Source organism: Lepeophtheirus salmonis, chromosome Z, assembly GCF_016086655.4.
Source record: "Lepeophtheirus salmonis chromosome Z, UVic_Lsal_1.4, whole genome shotgun sequence".
NCBI lineage: Eukaryota > Metazoa > Arthropoda > Copepoda > Siphonostomatoida > Caligidae > Lepeophtheirus > Lepeophtheirus salmonis.
In genome coordinates, this window is record NC_092584.1 from 17,528,036 (window position 1) to 17,551,990 (window position 23,955).

General features: G+C 31.5%; 3 protein-coding genes, 1 long non-coding RNA gene and 1 other non-coding gene across 7 annotated transcripts in view; 2 read left to right on the top strand and 3 right to left on the bottom strand.

The window, feature by feature from the left end:
• The first annotated feature begins 2,560 nt into the window (after positions 1–2,560).
• On the top strand, positions 2,561–5,536 carry LOC121130091 (nucleobindin-2). The gene is made up of 3 exons (XM_040725807.2): positions 2,561–3,434; positions 3,490–4,011; positions 4,074–5,536. The coding sequence occupies exons 1-3, from the start codon at positions 3,109–3,111 to the stop codon at positions 5,077–5,079; spliced, it is 1,854 nt and encodes a 617-aa protein (XP_040581741.1). The 5' UTR covers positions 2,561–3,108; the 3' UTR covers positions 5,080–5,536.
• A 3,275-nt stretch (positions 5,537–8,811) lies between these two features.
• On the bottom strand, positions 8,812–11,098 carry LOC121130499 (uncharacterized). Its single transcript, XR_011783850.1, has 2 exons — positions 10,787–11,098; positions 8,812–10,557 (listed from the first exon to the last, which is right to left on the bottom strand). It is a non-coding gene; the product is annotated as an uncharacterized protein (transcript).
• Positions 11,099–11,165: 67 nt separating this feature from the next.
• On the top strand, positions 11,166–13,505 carry LOC121130095 (uncharacterized). The gene is made up of 2 exons (XR_005868596.2): positions 11,166–11,306; positions 11,813–13,505. It is a non-coding gene; the product is annotated as an uncharacterized lncRNA (long non-coding RNA).
• An 891-nt stretch (positions 13,506–14,396) lies between these two features.
• On the bottom strand, positions 14,397–17,004 carry LOC139904730 (uncharacterized). The gene is made up of 2 exons (XM_071893709.1): positions 16,665–17,004; positions 14,397–16,615 (listed from the first exon to the last, which is right to left on the bottom strand). Exons 1-2 carry the CDS (start codon positions 16,670–16,672, stop codon positions 15,604–15,606), a joined length of 1,020 nt encoding a protein of 339 aa, XP_071749810.1. The 5' UTR covers positions 16,673–17,004; the 3' UTR covers positions 14,397–15,603.
• Positions 17,005–18,909: 1,905 nt separating this feature from the next.
• The window catches only part of LOC121130089 (uncharacterized), a 65,294-nt gene continuing 60,248 nt past the window's right edge, over positions 18,910–23,955 (bottom strand). The window contains exons 6-10 of one of the 3 annotated variants that reach the window (XR_011783790.1): positions 21,474–21,665; positions 21,276–21,416; positions 21,031–21,144; positions 20,329–20,585; positions 18,910–18,987 (exon numbers count right to left, since the gene is read on the bottom strand). Coding sequence is in view for 2 of the 3 variants with exons in the window: in XM_040725803.2 (XP_040581737.1) it covers positions 20,455–20,585; positions 21,031–21,144; positions 21,276–21,416; positions 21,474–21,665 (578 nt within the window). In the remaining variant the exon portion in view is untranslated. Of the gene's footprint in view, positions 20,586–21,030; positions 21,145–21,275; positions 21,417–21,473; positions 21,666–23,955 lie in introns of all 3 variants that reach the window. The other 2 variants (XM_040725803.2, XM_040725805.2) reach the window with 2 other exon arrangements.

Consider the following 23,955-nt stretch of genomic DNA (forward strand, 5'->3'; position numbering starts at 1 on the left):
CCTTAATATTTATTTACAGCTCTGGTACGCCATAATAGAGGACTACATCCAGAGTGGGTGCCAGGTCTTCCGCCGCTCCTGAAAGCCATCATTGGGGGGCTACATTAATGATTAAGAGACCTCAAACGCACATCTATTTACATATAGTATTAATTTTGTTGAAATTCCAATTTTAATTTATAAATAATATCCTGTGGAAGTTTAAAATTCAAAGTGTTCATATATTAATGGACCATTCGGTAAATCTAAGCATTTTTAGTATGAAATAAAAACCGCAAATGAAGATGGTAACCTTGACCATTTTAAGAAGGTTTGAGAGGGAAATATCCTCTGGTGTCTGCATGAATTTGTATTTAATCATTTGCCAGGAGTTATGAGAACAAACAAACAAACACACATCTGGATCCGGATCTAGCAAGTTCAAAGGCAGGAATAACTCAGTTTTTGATCTTCAATTCTAGCTAGAATGAGCTGTGATAAAAGAGAAGGGGGTGTAGGAGATAAGCAAGGACATTGGCAAGAATTACTCCCATATCGATCCCCAATTCTACTCTGAGTTCAACAAGGACTTACAATTATAAGTCTACAACAAATCATCAAGGGAGCGCTCCGTCTTATATGAGCACACACGAATGTTCAACCACCATCATCTTTGGAATATAATTGAATGTAGTAGGAAAGGAACTTCACTAATCAGCTAATGAAAATTAAATTCCTTCTTCAGATTACCAACTCAAAAAAATATTTGTTGATCCCACATTAACATTTTTAATTTTAATGAAAAAAGGGTTTTTATTCTTGTGAAACTTGGTTGTTTAGGCCCCAAAATGGCCGACATCAACAATGCTGATGGCATGTGAAAATTCTCCAATCTCTAATAGATTCAATAATTAAATCAGTTCATACGATAAGGTATCATAAAGGTCTGAGTGTGTACTAAAAACGCTTTTGGACAGTATTGTAGGAAGCCGGTTTAGTCGTGAATTATTGTATGTCGAGTATGGAAGGTCTCAAAGGAAGAAATTCGCCTTATTTTACATTTTACTAGCTGAAAGAGAAAAACGCGTCGAAAGCGACCATGAAAATGGACGGTGTATACGGTGCCGATACTTTTTCGGTTTGTGTTCCAGAACAGTGGTTCGAGTGATTCCCCCCCCCCTCAATTTTGCCCTCTAATGTAAACAATTCGGTTGTTTGAAGCTGGCGATCGAACAGAAGCGACCCACATTGGTGAATAGACCACAAGAAGACATCATCAAGACACCCCCAGACCGCACACATATTTGATGATGCGCCAGGAGCTCCGAGAGCTCAGATGTGAAGTTCTTATGCATACATCTTACATTCCGGATCTAAGAACAAGTTCCTGTCTTTGGCCAAAGCGCTTGGGAGCACAAATTTAGCCTCAATAGAGGCCGTTAAAATTGTCTATACGAGTTATTTTTTTTCTTTTCATTAGGGGCAAGGGCTTCTACTAGAGGGGTAAAATGAAGTTGAATTCTTGTTGGCAACAAGTTATCGAACAGAATGGGGAATACTTGGCTTAAATCGGATGATTGTAACTCTTCTTGTAAAGCCTTGAAATAAAGCGGAAAATACAAAATTACTTTTTTCCAAACCTACGTATTATATACAATCTGCAGTATATAATTCATACTTCTGTTCCACCGTAACATTTAACAAACAGTCAAATGTATTTGAAAAAGTCAAGGCTACGTACGTCGAAGAAAAAAAAAGGTTTGTCATTGTTTTTAGTCCCTATATTATGTAGGTATTTGTGATCCATTTTATCAAAAAATAATTAACTGTAAATGCATTTGAACTATACACGTTGAATTGAGTAACAAATCTAATAAACATCCGTCAAACTATATTTTCAAACAATCCCAGTCATCAAAAGTCCCAAAATGTACACATACAAAAAAAAAAAACACTTTGAAGGGCCTCTTTAAGGAAGAAACTGCTTCTTAAAAACTTATTCGTATTAAATTCTCAATGAAAGTTCATAAAATCTTAAAGCTTTGGCGGAAAGAATATTATAGGCCCCCCCCCCCTTATAATATGGAGTTTTATAACAATTGGAGAAACTAGTCACATATTGTGTCAATATTTCATCATATTTTATGAAATCTTTACTGAGTACGAAATGTGGACCAATACCGAGTGAAAGAATCAGTATTGCAAAGAAACGTCATACTACTATTATTTTACAGCTTGTATTTTTTAAATGTACAAGTTACGGCTTTGTACAAATTGTAACTTGTATAAGAAGATCCAAAAAATGAGATGAAGCATTTGAATGTAGATTTTTGAGAAGATATTTATGTGAAAAATAGGATACAATAATTGATAGCATATTCAATTATGGGCATCATATTTCCCTGATGAAAATGTCAAACTGACTCGTCATTTTGTACAAATGCATCGGGATTTTCAGTACATATTTGTACCGAATATGTCCTAGTGAGATCATTCTATGCCCCTGAAACTTTATACTAATTAAGTAGTTTAAAAAAAGGAGCCCTCTTAATTATTTTGTTCCCCTCTTATTTTGACCTAGACAAGATCAAAAATGGCCTTTTGATGAAGTTTCATGGATAATAATTGGAAATGCGTTCGTTGTATGTAGCAAAAAAATATCCCGTTTGAGTCCTCAAGATGTCCTCTCCTTCAATTATAGTACAATTTATGTGGTGAGTGTACAGGATTTAAATGAAACTATAGCATCAATTGAATGGCTGGCGATTAAAATGACCAGTATTTTAATAATCAAGGAAGAAATATGATGAACTTGTGGAATCTGTTTGAAGAAGAGTCCAACTTGTACAGCATTCCAACTTGTACTCAATATAAATAGCGTAGGATTACTTGAAGAGAAAGGAGTACGTACGTTGTAGTGAGTTGATGAGAGTGGAAAGAAAGATAATTATGAAACACACCACAGATGTAGCTAGATAAAGAAAGAGAGGTAGAGAGAGAATGGACTAACTTGAGATATTACTTATTACTTAGTGAGTTTGCAATACTAAAACATTTCTAGAGGAGAAGGGAGCTGGGATCATCTCAACTCTTTACTCTTTAGTGTTGCCAAGTCAAAGGAGTGTGAGCATGAAGTTGGAAACTACTTTTGTAATCCTACTGGGGATTGCATGCGTTTTGGTGGGGGCTCGACCCCCACAGAAAACAAATACTGACTCTGGTTCACAAGCCAAGGCGCAAGCCGTGAATTCTTCTGAAATGGAGTTAGGATTAGAGTACAATCGCTACCTACAAGAAGTTGTTCAAATCCTTGAAGGAGATCCGGACTTTAGAAAGAAGTTGGAGTCTGTAGATGCGGTCAAAATCAAGGATGGAACGATTGCTCGTGAATTGGAGCTCGTTGGACATCACGTCCGTACTCAGTTGGATGATGTTAAAAGAAAGGAATTGGATCGGTAATGAAGGGCATATCATAGTTTCAATAACAGTGAATATTCATATTAATTATAGGTTACGAAATGCTGCAATGCGCCAATATGAACTGAATATGGGTCTTGATCGTAAGCACATCATTGCTCCGGATCACCTCCAGATTGACTCTGCTCGTTTTGAAGTAGAGGATTTAAAACGACTCATTCAATCAACTACTCGGGATTTGGAGGAAGCGGATCGTAAAAGAGCTGAGGACTTTAAACGCTATGAAATGGAGAAAAAGTTTGAGAATGAGAGTCGATTGAGACATATCGAGAAGGAGGAGGATAGAGAAAAGGAACGACACAAAATTGATGACTCCATTTCTAGACACAAGAAGCATGATAAAATGAATCATCCCATGACAAAAGATCAATTGGAGGAAGTCTGGGAAGAGCAGGATCATATGAAGGCTCAAGATTGGGATCCAAAAACATTTTTTGCGATGCATGATTTGAACGGGGATAGACAGTGGGATGAGAATGAGTTGAAGGTACTTTTTATAAAGGAGTTGGATAAGGTCTATGATCCGAATAATAGGGACGATGACATGCGAGAAAGGTGAGGAGGGGATGTAACTATAACTACAAATGTGTTTCTTTAACTTTTATTTATTGATTTAGAGAGGAAGAGATGGAAAGGATGAGAGAACACGTACTTAAAGAGTCGGATAAGGATAAAAATCGACTAATTTCTTTTGAGGAATTTATGGCAGAGACCAGGAAAGAAGAGTATAACAAGGATCCTGGATGGGATACCATTGATCAACACGAAGAAGATATTTTCTCCGAAAAAGAATATAATCAATTTAAGGATGTTAGACAAAGAGAAATGGACTACATGATAGAACATGGAATGGTTCCTTCAGAGTATCCTTTCTTTGGTGAAGTTCCTCCTGGTGCAATGCCTCTTCCAGGACAACAAGGTTATCCACCTCCAGGATACCAACCACCTCCACATCCTTCGCAATTTAATAATCAATATCCACCACCACACCCTGGACAAGTCCCTCAACAACATTTTCAACAACCTCATCCATCCCAACAACAAAATTTTAATCAAGGACAACATCCCAACATGGGAAATAACCCCGGGCAAGTTCCAATGCAGCAACCTAACTTCAACCCAGGACAACATCCTAACATGGGAAATAATCCTGGACAGATTCCAATGCAGCAACAACATTTTCAACAACCCATTCAAAATATACCAAATAACCAGCCTGGTCAAATACCACAACAACAGCAATTCCAGCAGCCCAACATTCCAAACAACGCGGGACATATCCCACAACAACAACAGCCCAACATTCCAAACCATCCTGGACAACAACAATTTCAAAAAAATAATAATATGAATCCTGGTGGTCAAGGTTCTTCACAGTTTAATAATAATCAACAACCAGATCAAGGAGTAAGGAACAATGTGGATCCTTCATCCTCAGATAAGGTTTATCAACAGCCACAGCCTAGAGGAAATCCTCCCATAAGGTCTCAAGGTCCTACTGGAAGTAGAAGTGTGAATGAAAAGAATATTCCACCCAATCAAGGAAACCCTCCTCCTCCCGCTGACCAACAACAACAACAACAACCAAATCCTCCACAGCAACACTTTCAAAATCGTCCTTAATGCGTATTTGTGATTCATTTGGTCTTTATTTGAGGAGACTTGAATGTCATCACAATCAATATAAAGAATGTTAAAGAAAAACAATGGCTTAAATACATAAATTATCTGTTAATTCATAAAATAGGGATCGCTTATTGAACAAAAACCATTTAGTTAGGAGTATTAGTTATTTTTATTATTTAGCAACGACATAGTCTCATTGTCACTTGTTTTTAATCTACAGTATTGTTTGGAGAAGCCTATTTTGTTCAAAATATATATATTCATTCTTTTTGAAGCGTAACTCATAAATATTTATATTTTTCATTTCGTTGGTTAGTTTTGACAATTATATTAGAATTTACATTTTTTTTATATATAAATATTTTTCTAATTACTTTACTTTGTATCATTTATTCAAGTACACAAAAGTATTGTTCAAAATCATATTTTTTACAAATACATACATCCCTAGTTCTTTGCGATTTTTAAATTATTTTATCCACTCTCTCTGTTACACGTATAATAATAATATACACACAGTGATTAATTATCACAAAACGTCGCGTAATTGTAGTTTTCACTTTGATTGTATACGAAGTCAACACTTGTTTGTTGTATATAGATATGTGTGTGCATAAATCAATCAAATGGTTCTTTCGCATGAACATGTCTTTGTTTTATCATACATCTTTTTGAATGGATAATAATTCGTTACAGGTGTTTCAGTGAAGCATATTTAGTCGCAATTATTATTAACTTGAAATTTAATATATAATGTTTTTGTTTCGTTCTGAGACAAACAGAGGGCATAAACATGCTCTCTTAATTCTATCTTTTTCCTGATATAATAAAAAATACTATATTTTGATACTTTTTGAAATAAATCCTTTGGACAAAAGGCACTGGATTTTTACAAATTCCCATTATTAACGATTTTTAAATCAAATTTCCTTATAAATATATGTAATTATTAATTAAGCAAGTAATTAATACTCCTTAATACATATGTGCTATTATCTAATAATCTGATTAATTACTAATCAGCAGTCGTATTTGTAACTAAATAAATATGTCTGTAGGATGAATAGACTAAGTTCTAGTTATCTATATATGTTACCCGTCAACACAAAAGTAAACTGGAATAATTTTTCTCAAAATTGAGTGTAGATAATGATTCTTATTTGTTGTGTCAATCCTTATGTAGGATTGAAGACTAAATTCCAAGGTTGTGCTCTTATCGGTATTGCAGTTCCGGTTGAACCACTAGAATTGGAACGAACAAAGTAGAACCGAGACCGTAATATATTGCTTATCCGGTCTCGTTTCTTGTGATTTTGTTCCTATAACGAATATATAAAGAAACTACAATATATATTACAAAAAATAAATTAGCTATAGTCAATTTTCAGTGTTTTTGTGTACAATTGCAGTGCTTTACAAAGATTTTTTTACGTCGCCAGGGTGATAGTCTTGTATCTGAGTTTCCAAATAGCTAAAGACTTCTTATGGATCTGGAAAAGTGGTTTTAGGCACCAGACACTGTAAATAAAAGAGGGAAGGGGGCGGGGGGTAGATTATGGATCCAGGTCCTCTACTAAGCTTGTAAGGACCCTATAATATTTCTTAAGTCAAGTTTTCCAAAACTTTACTATGCCAAGACTACATTAAAACATTTTTAGCTGAGCCCCCCTTTATACGAAACAAGTGTACTATGTATGTATAGACTGAAAGCAATCCTCGATTCTCTATCTTCCTGTTCCAATAGGTGATAGTAATTTTGGAAAGGGTGTAGTTGTCCACGGGTTAAGTATACTAGAAACACGACTATGCAAATTTTTGAAATTGGGGAGGGACTTAAATTGAAGACATTGAATTCAAATTTCTGGGATGAAAAGAAATACCTGAGAGTTTTAACTGTAGTTTAAAAACTCCGTTTGTCCTAATATTGTCTTAGAAATATGACTTATTAATTTCCTAATTCTATAAATATGGCGGTGAATTTTGGCTACTTAAAGTACAATTAGCGGTGCCTCCAAGGGATTAATCCGAATCATTTGTTCATTGAAATTAACTATAATTTGTTAATAAATGTATTCCATGTTAAATTTTGAGAAGAATTATTCTAACTTCCTTTTGGGTTGACCTGCTACAAATATGCAATTTTATTACAATGACTCAGTACTATTAAGAGTTGGTCATAAGTTATATATAATAGATTTTAATAATTAATGATGACTTAATTTATCTATATTTACATATGGGATTAATAGGAGATCGATATGATTGAATCACAACGGACATAGTTATTCTACTTTTGTGAAAATAACATATTGTTATTTTTATTCGGTTATTAGGGAACGAGTGAAAATGGAAACTCATCTCCACCCGAAGTAAGGGGGATTTTTTGAATAAATATAATTATTATTTAAAATGTTCCTTCTTTAACCATAATAAAGATACATACTAAAAATAACTCGCCAATCCCCTTCTTCCTTTCTTCCCATTTTTAATTCATATTTAATGTAAGTTCTCCCTTTTTCCGCTTGTACAATCATTTGTTTTTTAGATTTTTAATTTTTTGGGTATATTTTTGAATCTACAACCCAAAACTTTAAAAAAAAATAAGACACAATGAATCGATCATGTTTATGAAAGAAATTAATTATTAGAAAAGAAGCAAACTTGCTTTCCATAGCCCAGCAATCTGGTTTGATCCGAATGAAACATAGCCTTACGTACGTAGCTCAAAATTTTAAGCAACTTTTATTATGTTTAAAGTCTGTCTTCGTTTTTAAAAATAAATGTGATTAGTCATTATTTTTTCATTTAAATGCATGAAACTAGCAGTACATTGAATTATTAGTGTGGAACCATCCTTGTTTGTTGTGAAAAATCAATGCATTTATCTCTAGCTATTTACTTTAGTTATTATGAATTACCTTTAGGATGTTCTTTATTTCATAAAATTGAATTAAACATTATAATATAAATATATTTGGGAATAAATCATGAGAGTTGCCTCCTCTTCGTCAAAGTCATGGACAAAAGCCCATTTCTTGTAATAGATTCAACACTCATTTTACTATTAATAATTTCCTTTGTTTTAGTTACTACATTCATAATGATAAATATTCATAATTAACGGATAATTATATTGCTTGATTATAGACATAATTATGTTGAATATTTTAATTTTGGTCTATTCGAGCCCTCATACCTCTTTTGTAATGGAAGGAAATATCACTTTTTTAACATTTTTTGAAAATCATTTCAATTTATTAATTGATTATATATATTTTTTTTTAATGTCAGAATTCCAATACTTTACTTTTTTTAAATCCATAGGTTGTGATTCATTTCAAATCAGAGGATTTAAGTTTATTCGATCCCTTGTTGGAATATTAAAATATTCCAGAAGATTAGAGAGCTCCATATACGTCATAATGTTTTATTTATATAACAACGCAAACAATTTCATAATTTAGGGAAATAAATCCATCAATACGATTTGATAAAAAATGAATGAGATGATTTGTGTAGAATGATTTTTCGTATGTCTCTATAAATCCAACCTTACTTCATATCATTCATACTTCAAGAACTATTCATATTCACCCAATAGTGATAGTGAAAAAGGGGACGAATCAACCATATAATACAAAAATATTAAGAAAATCCCTCGGAATCATGTACAATTTATAAATATTTATTCAATTATATTTCAGAAAAGAATGTACAACTTGAACCAAATCTAGTAAATATTTTTTATTAATAAAATATCATATAGCATATTTTATTTGAAAATATAACCAAAGTAAAAAACTAAAGCATGAATAAACATAATATATACAGAACAATTAATTAAAAATCAAAGTACTCAAACTGGTGACTAATATTGAGCCCCTTTTATGTATGTATGTGTGTATATTATTAAAATAATCTTGTTAAACAATAAATCAATACATATTACTTAAGTATATTTTAAAATTCGCCATTTTTGATATATTTATAATTATTTCATAAAGAAGGAAAAGGGCGTAATTAAAGGACTAAATGAAATTTTAAAAGAATTAAATGGCAAAGAAAATCTATCCAAAATTGTGCAGGAATGAAAAATTTTATTCGAATAAAAAGTATAAGAAAAATAAATCCAAGAAAAGTTAAAGAAATTAATCTCATGAAATATTTAAAAAAATTATCAATAGGTATTTGTAAAAAGTATTATTATCATCAATTAATATAATTGATAATGATATTTTTCCACAAAATATTAAAGGACTTTATGATCCTAGTATTTTGTTAAGATAGTTGTTGAATCTTGTGTGTAGTTAAAAGTAAAGACGCTGATGAATTTAATCACGAAAAGTCTTCTTAACTCTCAAAGGCCCTTATTAGAATAATATACAACATTTGTGAAATTTAAATTTAGTCCTAGTTTGGTTAAAATATAAATATTTAATTATTATGATATAAATTTATTTCCTTTAAATGAAATTAAAATTATATTTTTGCTTTGAACAAACCAGGGCATCATTCAAGCGAAAAAGGAAATACGGATGCATTCAAAATAATTAATTAGATATTGCAGTATCTACATTTGATTTTTTTTAATATTCTCATGGACACCTTCATATACATTTTCAAGGTTCCAGAGAGTGTAAAAGTACTAGAGCAGTTACTAGATTGGTATTTTTTTCATTTTCTCATGAACACCTTCAATATGCCTATTTAAGTCTCTTATTCGTGCAAAAGAACTAGAGCAGTCACTACATTTGATTTTTTTAATCTTCTCATGAACATTTTCAATATGCTGTTTTAAGTTTCCAGAGAGCGTAAAAGAACTGGAGCAGTCATTGCATTGGTATTTCTTTATATTCTCATGAACACCTTCAATGTGGGTCTTCAAGCTTCCAGATTGTGTAAAGGAACTATAGCAGTAACTGCATTGGTACTTTTTAATCTTCTCATGAACACTTTCAATATGCCTGTTCAAGTTTCCAGATTGCGTAAAGGAACTAGAGCAGTAAGTACATTTGAATTTTTTAATCTTTTCATGAACACCTTTAATATGCCTATTCAAGTGTCCAGAGCTTGTAAAAGAACTAGAGCAGTCATTACATTTGAATTTTTTTATCTTCTCATGAACACCTCCAATATGCCTATTCAAGCCTCTTATTACAGCAAAAGAACTAGGGCAGTAACTACATTGGAATTTTTTTATCTTCGTCTCATGAACATTTTCAATATGCTGGTTTAAGTTTCCAGAGAGTGTAAAAGAACTAGAGCAGTAACTACATGGGAATTTCTTTATCTTCTCATGAACTATTTCAATATGCCTTTTCAAGTTTCCAGAGAGTGTGAAGGAACTAGAGCAGTGACTACATTGGTATTTTTTTTGTTTAATATCCATTTCCAAGTCATCAAAGGCTGTAGAAAAAGTAGAGTTGTATCATAACACTGCTTAATAACCAAGGACGTCGAAAGAGGAACACAAAACTAGAGTGAGAAATGATTAAAGTGCACTCATAGACTTTGGAGTGTTGATGGGAATTCTTAGTATTTTGCGCAGTTTAAAACAAAAAGAGTCCTAAAATCAACATGATAATCCTCACAATTTGAAAAATGTTTGGCAGGAGAGCAGCTTAGCTGTCATATCATGACAGCTAAATTATCTTTAACTAAAAACAGCTGTGATGAGGGGGAAGAAGTAAATAAAAATTCTTACAAGGGTAAGAATTACTCCAACGCCGATCCTCAATTCCACTCTGAATCAATAACTCTGCAAGATATCCTTTGCAAAATGTCCAATCCGGTTTCGTTTATATCAATGATAGCTTGGAAAAGAAAATTCACTCCTCTGGTTGCTAACTAAATAACGGGGAAGTGACTAAATGCTTACATTTAGCAATTACTAATTAACATCACTGACTAAGACTATTTATACGAAAGGGGATCATATAATGCGTAAAGCTTTTATTGAGGAGGTTGTTATTTTTTTTATAATCTTCAGATGACGTCTGCTGTCACTTACCAAGGTGACTTTATACATTTAATTTCATGATATGGTAAACTTTAGAACTTTGTTTATCAAATAGCAAAAATTTTTTGAAAAAATCATCGACTTGCAAAATTGTGTTCACAAATGACTGATATACTAAATATGAAATATTCAAGATACGTCATGACGTCATCTATAAAATACCTTCAATCAAAAGTGTTTTGTCATTCTATAAGGAAATGTGTTCGTATGTTATATATTTTTTTTTAAATGATTATTTCAAATTGTTATTCGCCACTTTATTTTAGATATTTGCGTTAAATAAAATAATATATTTATAATTTGAGATGGGTATGACCCTTTGATTTAATGAAAGACTGCGTTGTAATTTAATTACTCAGAGTAAATAAAAATGTATGTCAATTATTAACCTAGATAATTTGCTTGGCCAATGAGTACTGAAACAACTGGAAGTGCGTCTTAAATTCGTGCTTACTTTATTTCCACGAAGAGGCTGACATATTCAGTAGTATTGGACACATTTTCCTTTGTTTTATAAATTATAACGAAGGAAATAATTTCCTTTCAAATATTTTTAGAAGCACTGTCTAATGCTTGTCAAATGTATGTACAACGAAATTATAGTATAGTTCAGAAGCATTCATTTCAAATTCTAAATTATACACTTTGATATTTCAATTTCTTCCCTTGTAATTTAGTAATCAATAATAATTATAAATGATATATTCACAGGCGGGTGAGAGATGACGTCATCCCAAGAAACTGGACGAATCTAGTAAGCTAGCTCTCATCACCATCTCCATGACCAATAAAGGCGTCAACTAGTATCAAAAGAGTGCATTGCATTTGGAGAATGAAAGACAAGAAGCTCTGGAATATGCAATTTTTATGGGAGAAACTGTTTTGTCAGCACAAGATCTCTATGACAAACTCTCTTCGGAATCATTGCCCTCGGGGTTCTTGTTGCTTAAAAATCCAAAAGTTGCACTTGTCAAAATCATACATTCAGATATGAAAGGGCAAGACAATGCAGCTTGCCTGGAGATGAAAAAAAAAGCTCTCCTTCAGAATTTTTGACAAACGAGCTAAATAATAGCTTTGTGTCACATTGCATAAATTCCGACAATAAAATTAATGCTGGAGCCATCAACATTACCGTTTTTCTGGTCTCTACGGATGGTCAGAGAGAGAATGAGGCATTTGTGGACAGCTTGTTTATTTTTCAGAGAAGGAAGAACTTGGTATATCCAAATATTACCTCTGCACAGAATATTATTTAATCTAAATCACAATTATTGTTAATACTCTGATGGAAAATTCTACGTAAAGGAAAATCAAACATATAAAACGGTTTTTACAATAACAGGAATGGCCTGTTTTTACCAAGAAATAGTTAGCATGGTGCATGTATCAATTAAAGATAGCTGCCTCTAAAATAAAAAAAGGATTCTAGTCATTAAAAAAAATATATATAAGTGAATTCTTCATCGTCTTATCAATCTGCCATATCAACAAAAATAATTTAGTGAATATACTTAGTTGTACTTTAGTGAAAAACTTTTTATTTAACAAATATCGAAAGGATACTACTTAAACGTAAATAGTTTCCTTATTTGACACAATTATTCTCGCTCAAGAAGATCCAAAAAAGAATAATTTCTCAAATAGTATCCCTGAAAGTAGATCAATATGATATGACAATTGAGAAGATTATGGGGAAATTTCCCTACTAAATAACTTTATCTAGATGATCCTCAACACTAGCAAGGAATAGTATTTATATTGTCGGATATATAGTACAATCATTATCCAAAAACTTGCTATGTCTGCACATCTCTCAAAATATATAACTATGATATGGCCTTAAATCAAGTAAAATAATTATTCAAAACCTTTAGTTATCCTATTACCTTCAACTAGAAATGAACTTCGTTCATAAATTAAAGAAACTTACGTGAAAGTGAGATACGTTCAAGTCTTTTAGCAATGATCAGAGATTCATTTTACGTAGACTAATCTGTGTACACGAAATGTAGTAATATACTATAATCACTTTATTTTTAGTTGAGGGTATTATGATAGTTTTTAATAAGTAACAGTAATTGAGTATTTAATCTGTGTGTTATTAAATATCCTGTGAAATACTTTCAACAACTTCTAAATCTGGCCAATGTTTCTCTACCTTTATTCCTAAAATAGTCGAAAAACTTTTCAACGTCGTGATGAAGAATTTTGCGTTGCATACTGAAGATAAAATATATTTGGCATCAACAGTACAACAACAACAAAAAATGCCAAACTTCATTCGACTTAACAGATGATTGCACTTCCAATATTATATTTTTATCATTACATACGGAATAAAAACTATTTTTTAACTAATGGGAAAAAATATATATGCTAAATAAATATCGAAAGTAATCTGGGTATTAAATGAAATTATTTAGTTAAAGGATAAATATAATTTAGGATAAGTTAAGAAATTGATTAATTTATGGGCATGAGACATTGTTACGAGTTGGATAAATTTATCAATGTTCATAAATCATACTATTCAATTCTCGTTTTTGTAGTTACCGAAAAAGAGAGAACCAGCCTCCAAGTGTGAGCGCGATATTTTTTTTCCTTTCGAGTAGTTTTTTGTATTCCTCCTTGAGTAAGCACTTTATACTGAAGCTTTAAACCTGAACTAACCCTTAGAGGTTTACACTAAATATATTTTTTTTAAATCCAAAATCTCTAACCAATTCCTATAAAGAAGATGATTGGTGGGCTTAGTTGTAGGAAATTAGCAGTACGAGTCAAGGAGGCAGAATCCAATCCACAATTTTTCCTGTGAATCTTTTCAGCTCGTCTGTTGATGTTTGACCATGTTCATCATAGTATTGGTTCCCAAAGTGGGGGTCGGGAACCCTGTGAGGATCGCAGGACACTACGGAGGGGTCGCGAGTAGATTTCCAAAAAATTTAAATTGACATAACTTGAGTTGCGTTAAAACTTAAATAATGATGAATGTACATATTTTTTTATAAGTATCTTCTAGATCATTTTAAAAATATATTTCCTTGAAGATAGTAATCTACTTAAACATAATTGGATACATCCCTCTTACCCACACAGCTAATTATCTGTTGTCTAATATGGAAGATGATATCGAACTTTCATGAAACAAACAATAAAAACAGATTTTGATTCTAAAATGCTGCTTGGCTGAAGGTACATTGCACATCTTTCCCATTAAAACCTTAATTCGTCTATAAACCTATTTGCATATCCACAACCTGTAATGTTATTTGTTTATGAATCTCAATTTTGATTTTATTTACATAATTTATTTCAAAAAGAAAAACTATATACTATAGAAATGATTCCAAGAAGTACATATATCGCTGATTTTATATATACATTATATTCAATTATTTCTCCGTTGTATTTCATATATTTTTCAATAAATGTAGAATTAAAATCTATATTTTTGATCAATATAGTCAAATAACTTATATTATTTGCCTCTGGGTTGAACTTTATAGGGTTAAGTCATCTTTTTACATAAAATGTACTTCAAAAAGTTAGGGAACCACGGTATTATAGTATTGATACACAGTTCTATTTTTATTTGTTGATTGAATACTCAAACAATCGTTTAATTATTCTGGTACATTTTAACTATTGTCTTCAATAATTAAAACTAAGGAGGATTGAACACAAGAGTTATAATCAAGGAGCTCTGGGTGGAGGACGATAACTTCTTTTGTTCCTCACTATTTTATTCATTAAATTTTCCTTAGTAAAAACCTTCAGTTCATTAATACAAGTATAGGATGATTAGATCTAAGATACATTAACTATTTAGAGGCAAGAGCAGAATATAATATGAAATGCAGACAAAACTATCAAGAAAAGAGAGGCACATTATCTTTAAGAGTCTAGAATCCACTTTCCACTTACTTTCCAATCACATGAGACTCACAAGTAATAAATACACCATGGGTGAGGCTTAAAGTGTCCAGATTATATAATTATCCATATAGATTATGTATCACGAACTCCACCTTATAAATAGAATTAATATCAATGTGATTGAGATAAGTTATTTTTGCAGTATATACATCAAGGACACTTATCAATTAAATAGTTTCTTAGAGTAAGAGACAAAACAGAGTTAAGTTAAGGAAAAAAAGGACTCAAGAACTTCAAAGGAACATTGGATGGAGGATGCAGACTCATCGAATGTCCTTCGTAGAATAATATACAACATTTTTGTAGGCATAAATTTAATAGCAATTCAATTTTGGTCATTGACTCTTAATTACTATGATATAAATTAATTTCTTCATTTTGAACTTTGGACAAACCACTCCATCATTAGAGTGAAAAATGACCAATAAATGCAGTTTAAATAATAATATAAATTGGGGAAAAATATATTTTTAATATCTCCCTACTCAGTCGTATGTATAAATATATTTCATCATCTTGGAAAAGTTGCACATATACATTTATGTGAAGTACAGCTTCTTTTTCTACTTATGATGAGCTGCATGATGCATCTGCAAACTTTCCAAACATGTAAAAGTACAGAAGCAGGCTCCACATTGGATTTTTTTAATGTTCTCATGAATACTTTCAAGGTGCGTCTTCAAGCTTCCAGAGCGTGTAAAAGAACTAGAACAGTAAACACATTGGAATTTTTTGATCTTCTCATGAACAGATTCAATATGCCTCTTCAAGTCCCCAGAGCGTGTAAAAGAACTAGAGCAGTCACTACAATGATACTTCTTTATTTTTTCATGAACACTTTCAATATGCGTCTTCAAGCTTCCAGAGAATGTAAAAGATTTAGAGCAGTGTGTACATGTGAATTTTTTGATCTTCTTATGAACAGTTTCAATATGTGTCCTCAAACTTCCGGATTGTGTAAAAGTACTAAAGCAGGCACTACATTGGTACTTTTTAATCTTTTCATGAACACCTTCGATATGCTTCTTCAAGTTTCCAGAGAGTGTAAAAGTACTTGAGCAGTAACTACATGTGTATTTCTTTATCTTCTCATGGACACTTTCAACATGTGTCTTCAAGTTTCCAGATTGTGTAAAAGAACTAGAGCAGTAACTACATGTGAATCTTTTTATCTCCTTATGAACACCCTCAATATGGGACTTTAAGCTTCCAGACTGTGTAAAAAAATTAGAGCAGTAACTACATTGGTATTTTTTTATCTTCTCATGGACAGTTTCAATATGCTTCTTCAAGTTTCCAGAGAGTGTAAAAGAACTAGAGCAGTAACTACATGTGTATTTCTTTATTTTTTCATGAACTCCCTCAATATGGGTTTTCAAGCTTCCAGATTGCGTAAAAGAACTAGAGCAGTAAGTACATTTGAATTTTTTTATCTTCTCATGAACACCTTCAATATGTGTTTTCAAGTTTCCAGTGTTTGTAAAAGAACTAGAGCAGTCTCTACATTGGAATTTTTTCTTCTTCTTGTGAACAGCTTCAATTTCCATCTTCAAGTCTTCCGAGCATTTAAAAGAACTAAAGCACATTTTAATATTTCATAACTAGTAGGTATATTAATGGATACCATAACATTTAGGTTTGAAGGGGATTTTTAACTTCATTTGATATAGCTTTTTCTCCTGATTCCAGTGATCCATTGATTAGATAGCAACTAACTGAGTAGTTTGAATTTCTCAACAGAAGTTTATACTTCCTCTTTTCTACCTCTATAATTGTATGTAAGTTACAAAAAATAAAAAATAGCTCTATCAAGGACTTTAAATATATTCCAATGATTTTCCTATGTGTGTAGATATAACTTTTTTGACAACGAAATGACTTTTATTTGTTATTGCACTTTTTCTAAGCTGAAAATTAAATATTCTTCGTATACCTCCTCAAAAAATGACGTCACTTGTTCTTTTGAAATTTATGTTTATATAAGTCGGGGCTGAGAACATAGAGAAAGAAATATACTGAGGTGACAAGATATTTTAAATGGCAGTTTGGCATAGTGTCTTTTCCAATATACAGCTTGGTAAAAGAGAGTTCAGCTGCTATAAAAGTGGAAGGGGTAGGGGTGTTATTAGATTGAAGAACAAATTTAAACTATTCAACGATAACCCTACTCATTGTTGTTTTTTTACATCAGCTGAAATTGAGTAAATGATTGGTCAAAACTATATCCCAAAAGGAAGAAAAAAATTAACTCCTTATCGGGATTATTAACTCTGTGAATCTTAGAACTCTTTTGCAACTCTTTCCTTTATCCATGTCCTTGCCTCCAACTAATTAAATGTAACCGGTGATGTGATAGCCCATCAAACATCTCATTCACAGTTACTTCTTCTTTAACAGCATTTCCCAAAGTCGGCGATACAAAATGGAAACACATTCACAAGGCTTCTACGATATAGTCTTTATGTATACTGATTTTGTGTTTCCAAAATTAGACTATTTGCATACAGTTTGGTTTATATCATTTAGCAATCTCAAAAAAGGGATAAAATTTCAAACCACTGAATTTCGAAAACTCTACGTGCTACAAAAAAAAAAAAAAATCAGATTTGAAATCCGCACAAAAAATAAATTGAGCATAATCCTATGAAATTCGTTATTTCACTTCGAAATAAGGTTTTGTAATTAAAGTTTGTGATTGTAAAGAAAGGCCTTTAAGGACAAAACCTACTGGGGATGAAAGTTTTAATGTTCATTTTCGTAATCTGCTGAATAGCAAAAATAAATGTGGCATTAGTCGGAGTGGGAATGCGCTGTTGCATAGTGTATTTTTAAAAAACCATTTTTTTAGTACGGACTCGATCCGACTTACCAAGAGTCTATCTCTCAAAATGGCTCTTATTGAATTCTTAAAAAATCAAATTTAAAAAAATAATCTGTCGGTTTGAAAATATATTCCTGCGCACAAAATTGTAACATTTGAGCAAGGTTAATATAATTTATTGTACTTTGTGTTGACGAGAGGCTCAGATAGGCTTATGAAGGATTATATGAGGCTCGTCAATATAAAATTAAGCAAAATGATTGCTTAAATATTTTTATCAACATTTTGTGTTCTTAATTATTTATATTCATAATCCTCCATTTATGTTATTGTTTAACTTATTTTGATAAATCCTTCGGAGGTGTTGCAAGGAGCACTTAATGTTCCCAAAAATCCCAGTCATATAATTAAAATCATAATAATATGATATCCCGCAAATTTAAATTTAAGAGTCAATCTGAGCCACATTACAGAAATTACAGTCATCGAAATGATTTTTTACCTCCCTCCATATCATGCGTGTAGGAAATTGCATTGAAGATTTATTTTTGTTAAGAAAACCCTTAATCCATTTGAATAACCCGAAACTGTACGTGCTAGAGAAATATAAATACAGATTTGGAGTCAGCGTCAAAAATGTTCTAAGATATATTCAAATTATTTCTGTCTGTTATTTAACATTATAAAATTACAACTTAAAAAGATGTCCGTTCAACAAAAAAGATTGATTTTGAGAGATTTATTCAGTTTATCTTTTAATTTCCTAATATAATATTTTTAAGAAAATAAGCAATGTAAGGTTGCGTGACAAAATGTTCCGAAACATAACATAAATAAATTACTTTAAAAAAAGAAGGTGGTGGATCCATCACCTTGAAATAAAAAGGCTCTAAAGGTCAAACCTATACCGTTTGAAGGTTTCAAATGTCAAGCCTGTATTCCAAGGATTAAATAACAATTATAAAAAGAGATTTAGCATGCAGGAGTTCCAAGGCCTGAATTTTGCTCTATAAATTGATCACTGAATTTATAAAAAGTGAAACTTCTCTTTAAAACAATGAGTATATTTATTTCACTACATAGGAGTTAAATGACAATAATAACATCTATTATAATCATACATATACTGGAAAATTATCTCATAAATAATGCTTGGTAGAACTTCTGGAATATATAATATTTTTTTTTGTAGGCAAAGATAGACACAACATCAAGGACTAGTAAATAGTATTTAAGTGCACACAAGATTTAGTACATCACTTCTATAAAACAAACAAAAAATAAAGTACAATACAATTCTAATGATAATAACTTCTTTTTTTTTTCAATTTTAAACACACATTCTAATCTGTAATAAATCCAAATTTTTTTTTCATAACAAGTTAAAGGATATAATATAATCATAGGGATCAGGGCCAATTGCGAATAATAAAGGGGCATTCAAAAACCACGTGGCCACTTTAAGGAGGGGGGTTCTTAAAGTAGGATGATCCAAGGTTTCTCATATTAAATGGGTATTGATTATAATATAACATAATCTAAAATACCAAGGCCAATTGAGAATAATAAAACAATATGGCTACATTGGGGCTAAAACCACACGTCTATCCTCGTAAGGGAAGGTCGGTAGGAGATCAACCTAAAATCAATCAATTAGGCGAATAGTGTGCCATGATAACATAAATGACGTCACGAGGAACATGATCGGACATCAATTTGAATTAAAAGAATTGAGATTTTCTGAAAAAAAAAAAAAAAAAAAAAAAAGAGAGCCCATATTTGATTAAATTCGTGTTTTTTAGGGACAGGGGGCTACAGAAAAAAAAAATCAATTGGCCACTTTAAGAAGTCTGGCCAAATACATAGTTTATCCTCGTTGAGGGTAGGATGATGACTTGAAGAGACTGCCATGATGAAATAAAAGAACATGGACATAAATTTGAATTAAAAAATATATGATTGACCTTTTCTTAAAATAAAGGGCCTCACATTAATTCGGATTTTTAGGGGGTGACACAAAATCATGCGGACAAATTGGATCCTCTTTAAGTAGGGCTCAACTTAAAACCAAGCAATTAAGAGAACTTGAATATCATCCAAGGATAGCATAAATGACGTAGCAAGAAACATGATGTGACAAATATTTTAATATGTTAATTTAATAAGAACCAAGTGGTTTGTAAATGAACCCTAAGAAAGTATTAATTAAATATAAGCATAATAGTATAAAAATAATTATAAAAGTGTTTTTTTCCTTTCTTAAAAGTTACATTTTCAGTCAAGTCCGAACCAACAAAGAAGAGAAGTACTAATTCTTATTTTTCTATAAAGCAAATAGGTATATAATGAAAAAAAAAAAGAAAAAAGAATTAATAAATTTGTAAAAAAAAAAAAAAGGGGGAATTTGTGTGCAAATGAACAATAGAAGTTGAACCAAGGACACAAAATGTATATAATTATTAATTACATATCATAGATATTAAATAAGACTAGAACCTATAATACGTTTGCAATAATAGTTCTTCTTCATGATAATAATGTCTCCTTTGTAATGCAAATTGATGGTTGTTGTATGTGAATACTAAATATATTTTCAGACTCGTGTTGATTGTGCAGGACTAATGAACTGGGATCGCCGATAATTTGATTTATTATTACTTGAATCTGCTCCTGTTCCTCCTGTTTCACGCTTGTTAACTCTTTGAATATCCGTGGTTGAGCGACCTGATTCAATAAAAAAGAAAGTAGGATAATGGATATGAAAGATGTTTTGCGTCAACATAAAAACAACCCTGAAGAAAAATCAAGAAAAGAAAAACATCCCAATTCATTATTTTACTTCAAATGACATATATTACATTTTCTAGTCCTTATGGGTGTGTGGGCTACAGACACCCTAAACATTCCCCCCGAGACGCCCCTGAATGATGTACCACTTGTCAAATATTCTTTCAAAATATCAAGTACCTCCTGGAGTGCTGTACATTACTTGGTATATTCTCATTTGAGACTGCCCTAAAGGACACTATTGAGCGGATCCCTATTCTAGGGGTTTATATGAAGAAAACATTATATCGGGAATTAACCAATTTCTTGATTTTTGTTCAAGATGATGTCTTTTTGACGGATCATATATATATATATATATATGTGAGTCAATGAAAATTACCTCTAAATTTATCTTTTGAATGTTTTAATGACTCATAGTCATTCTCAGGAATGACTGGGCCACGAGATTTACTACGGCTTCTAATTTCTTTATTGGATGAATCCGTTGAACCTCCTAAGTATACACAAAAAATTCTATATATAATGGGATTAAAAGACGTATATCTACAAATTGGACAGGGAATTAAGGGGAGATTTCCAATTTGATTCATCAATTTGGAGAATATAAATATTTAATGATTTTACCAGTGGAGGTATTTGTATTCATGGAGTCATTTCCTGAGTCAAAATTATTATCTGAAACAAATAGACTTTTTCGTTGATTGTCACGAGGAGAGTCACAAGGAGTTCCACCACCACCACCTCCGAGGTCTGCGTAATTTAGATCTATAATTGAAATTATAATTAAACACATGGATAATTATAAAAAAAGGAGCATCTTACGATTATTTCTTGAGGTTGAGCGCCTTGTTTTAGAAGGAGTTCGATGATGGGTTAATGGACTTGTAATATCCTTCAATTGTCTAGATTTGCGATGATAATATTCTGCATCGATTGGAGAAGACACGACTGGAAGAGACATAAAGTCCTCTGATGCAGGAACAGCTCCACTCACAACGTAATTATATTGCTGGCCTATCCAATAGAATAAAAGAATCAAATCATTTATTTTGGGAGATGGATAAATTGAATTCATGTAATAAGGTATTTTTTTTTTTGCAGGAAACTCGTAACACTCTATAACATGTGACTCCACCGTTGTAGTTTACTTTTTGTTTTTGGCTCAAAATCGGCAGTAGTTTGAATTAGACTTGTCAAATTTTAACAAAACGTGCAGAGTGCGACCTCTATTTACTAGCGAACAGTTTTTTAAATGTATTTTCTCCTAAACTAATCATCCAATTTTAGTAAAAACCAACATCAGATAAAAGGAAAATAATTTTATTATTATTACTATTCAATGTAAACGCCTTCGACATAAAAAACGGAGTAGGTCTTGATGACAGTCTCCTTTGGCAGATTCCGGAATTCCTCCCGGATCCTGGAAATCAGCTCCGATTTTGTGATGCAAGAGGATCTGTTTGTGCGTAGCTCAAGTGACCCCAACACAAAGAAGTCCGATGAGCTTAGAGGCCGAAAACAAATCTAACAACCAGATCAACGTTTGTCTTTTCCGTCAGAAGATGAGCTTTTAGCATCCATTATGATTTGTGATTGCAAATCATCTGTCACAAACTAAGACCCCCAAGCTCAAAGTAAGACATTTTGGGTTTTACAAGACAATTTAATATTTGATTTTTTTTTCTTCCAAAAAAATAATATAAAATTGAATTTTTTTTTCTTCAAATTTTGTTCCAAAAAATGTGATTTTCTGTGAAAAACTATATATTTTTGAAATTTTTTTCCAAAAAATGTAACATTACGAATTGAATTTTTGAAACTTTATTCAATATTTTTTTTGTTTTTTGGTGAACAGCTCTGAATGATGTTTGAAATTTTTTTTACAAAAAATTTAATTTTCTGTGAATAACTGTGGATTTTGAAATTTTTTCTCTACAAAGTTTAATATTTGAAGTTTAATTTTTGAAACTGTTTAACTAAATTTTTTTTTTTTGTGAGCAGCTTTGAACTTTATAATTTTTTTTCCAAAAAATTTAATTGTCTATAAATAGCTATGGATTTTATAAATTTATCTTAGAAAATTTCTTATTTGAAACTGAAATTATATTTTTTTTCGTAACAGCTGTAGATTTTAGAAAAAAAAATCTTTAAAATTTAATATTTAATTTTTCAATTATTCTTACTAAGAATTGAATTTATTTTCAAAAAAAAAAAAAATTCAAAAAAGCACCCCCCCCCAAAAAAAAAAAAAAATATATATATAATCCTGCGGACATCCAAATCTCGGGGTCTTCCCTATAATACATTTTAACCAGAAGTATCACTATTATTTCTACTAATGACATAAATGTGATTAGTAGAAATAAAGGGGAAGACGTTATTATTAACAATAATATAATTCATAAATGACCCATATACAAAAAATCTAAAGGACTGTTAATATAGACGATTACTAAAACTTAGAACTCTAACTTACAGGATAGGTACACATAGGCAGAGTTTGCAGGAGGGGCAGGGCCCCTGACCACCCTTAAAATGGTACTATATGAGTAAATATATGTTAATTACATAGTATGAGAAAAAAAATACAAATTCCCTCCATGCTCCCCCCACCCCACCCCCACTAGAACAAATTTCAAACTCTATGTACGGGTTAACTGATTGGATGATTAAGTTTTAATTTGCTTTTTTTTTTAAATTTTGCTTAGTAAGCAAGTTATATATAAATATATAGATATGAGGCAGATTACTTCAAAACTATCAAAGGAGGAATCTACAAGGCAGATTTAAAAAAATATATGTACTAGTGTTGGGTTACGGTCTGAAAATACTAGACCGGTCTGAGAGGGTTATGATTTTTGATGTACCAAACTAATTCAATCACTTAAAGATGTTCCGTCTGGATGTAGCTCAAAGAATTGGTCACACAATATATATAAATATGAATTCTAAATGACGTCAATATTGTTTCGAAATTGTGAAACTCGTAAATCCGAGAGGATGGGGGGGGGATTTCCGTCCATAGATTGAGACTCAAAAAAATCTCTCTCCGATTTGAAAACGAATAAATTTCGCTGAGATTGTCATAAATACCTGTTGCCGATTTGAAGACGATTAAATTTCGTTCTGAGATCGGCAGTTTGGACCGAAATTTGATCAAATTGCTCTTAAAAAATAACTTGTGAACGGATCAAAAAAATAATGTAAAATTTAATATTTAATTTTTCAATTATTCTTCCTAAAAATTGAATTTATTTTCCAAAAAATCCCAAAAACAGCAACCATAGATTAAGACAATAAAAAT

Bases quoted from the DNA above. Each gene is read 5' to 3' on its own strand.
- LOC121130091 (XM_040725807.2), top strand. From the start codon at position 3,109: ATGAAGTTGGAAACTACTTTTGTAATCCTACTGGGGATTGCATGCGTT. The intron at 3,435-3,489 runs GTAATGAAGGGC...TATTAATTATAG, and splicing joins AAAAGAAAGGAATTGGATCG to GTTACGAAATGCTGCAATGC. The intron at 4,012-4,073 runs GTGAGGAGGGGA...TTATTGATTTAG, and splicing joins GACGATGACATGCGAGAAAG to AGAGGAAGAGATGGAAAGGA.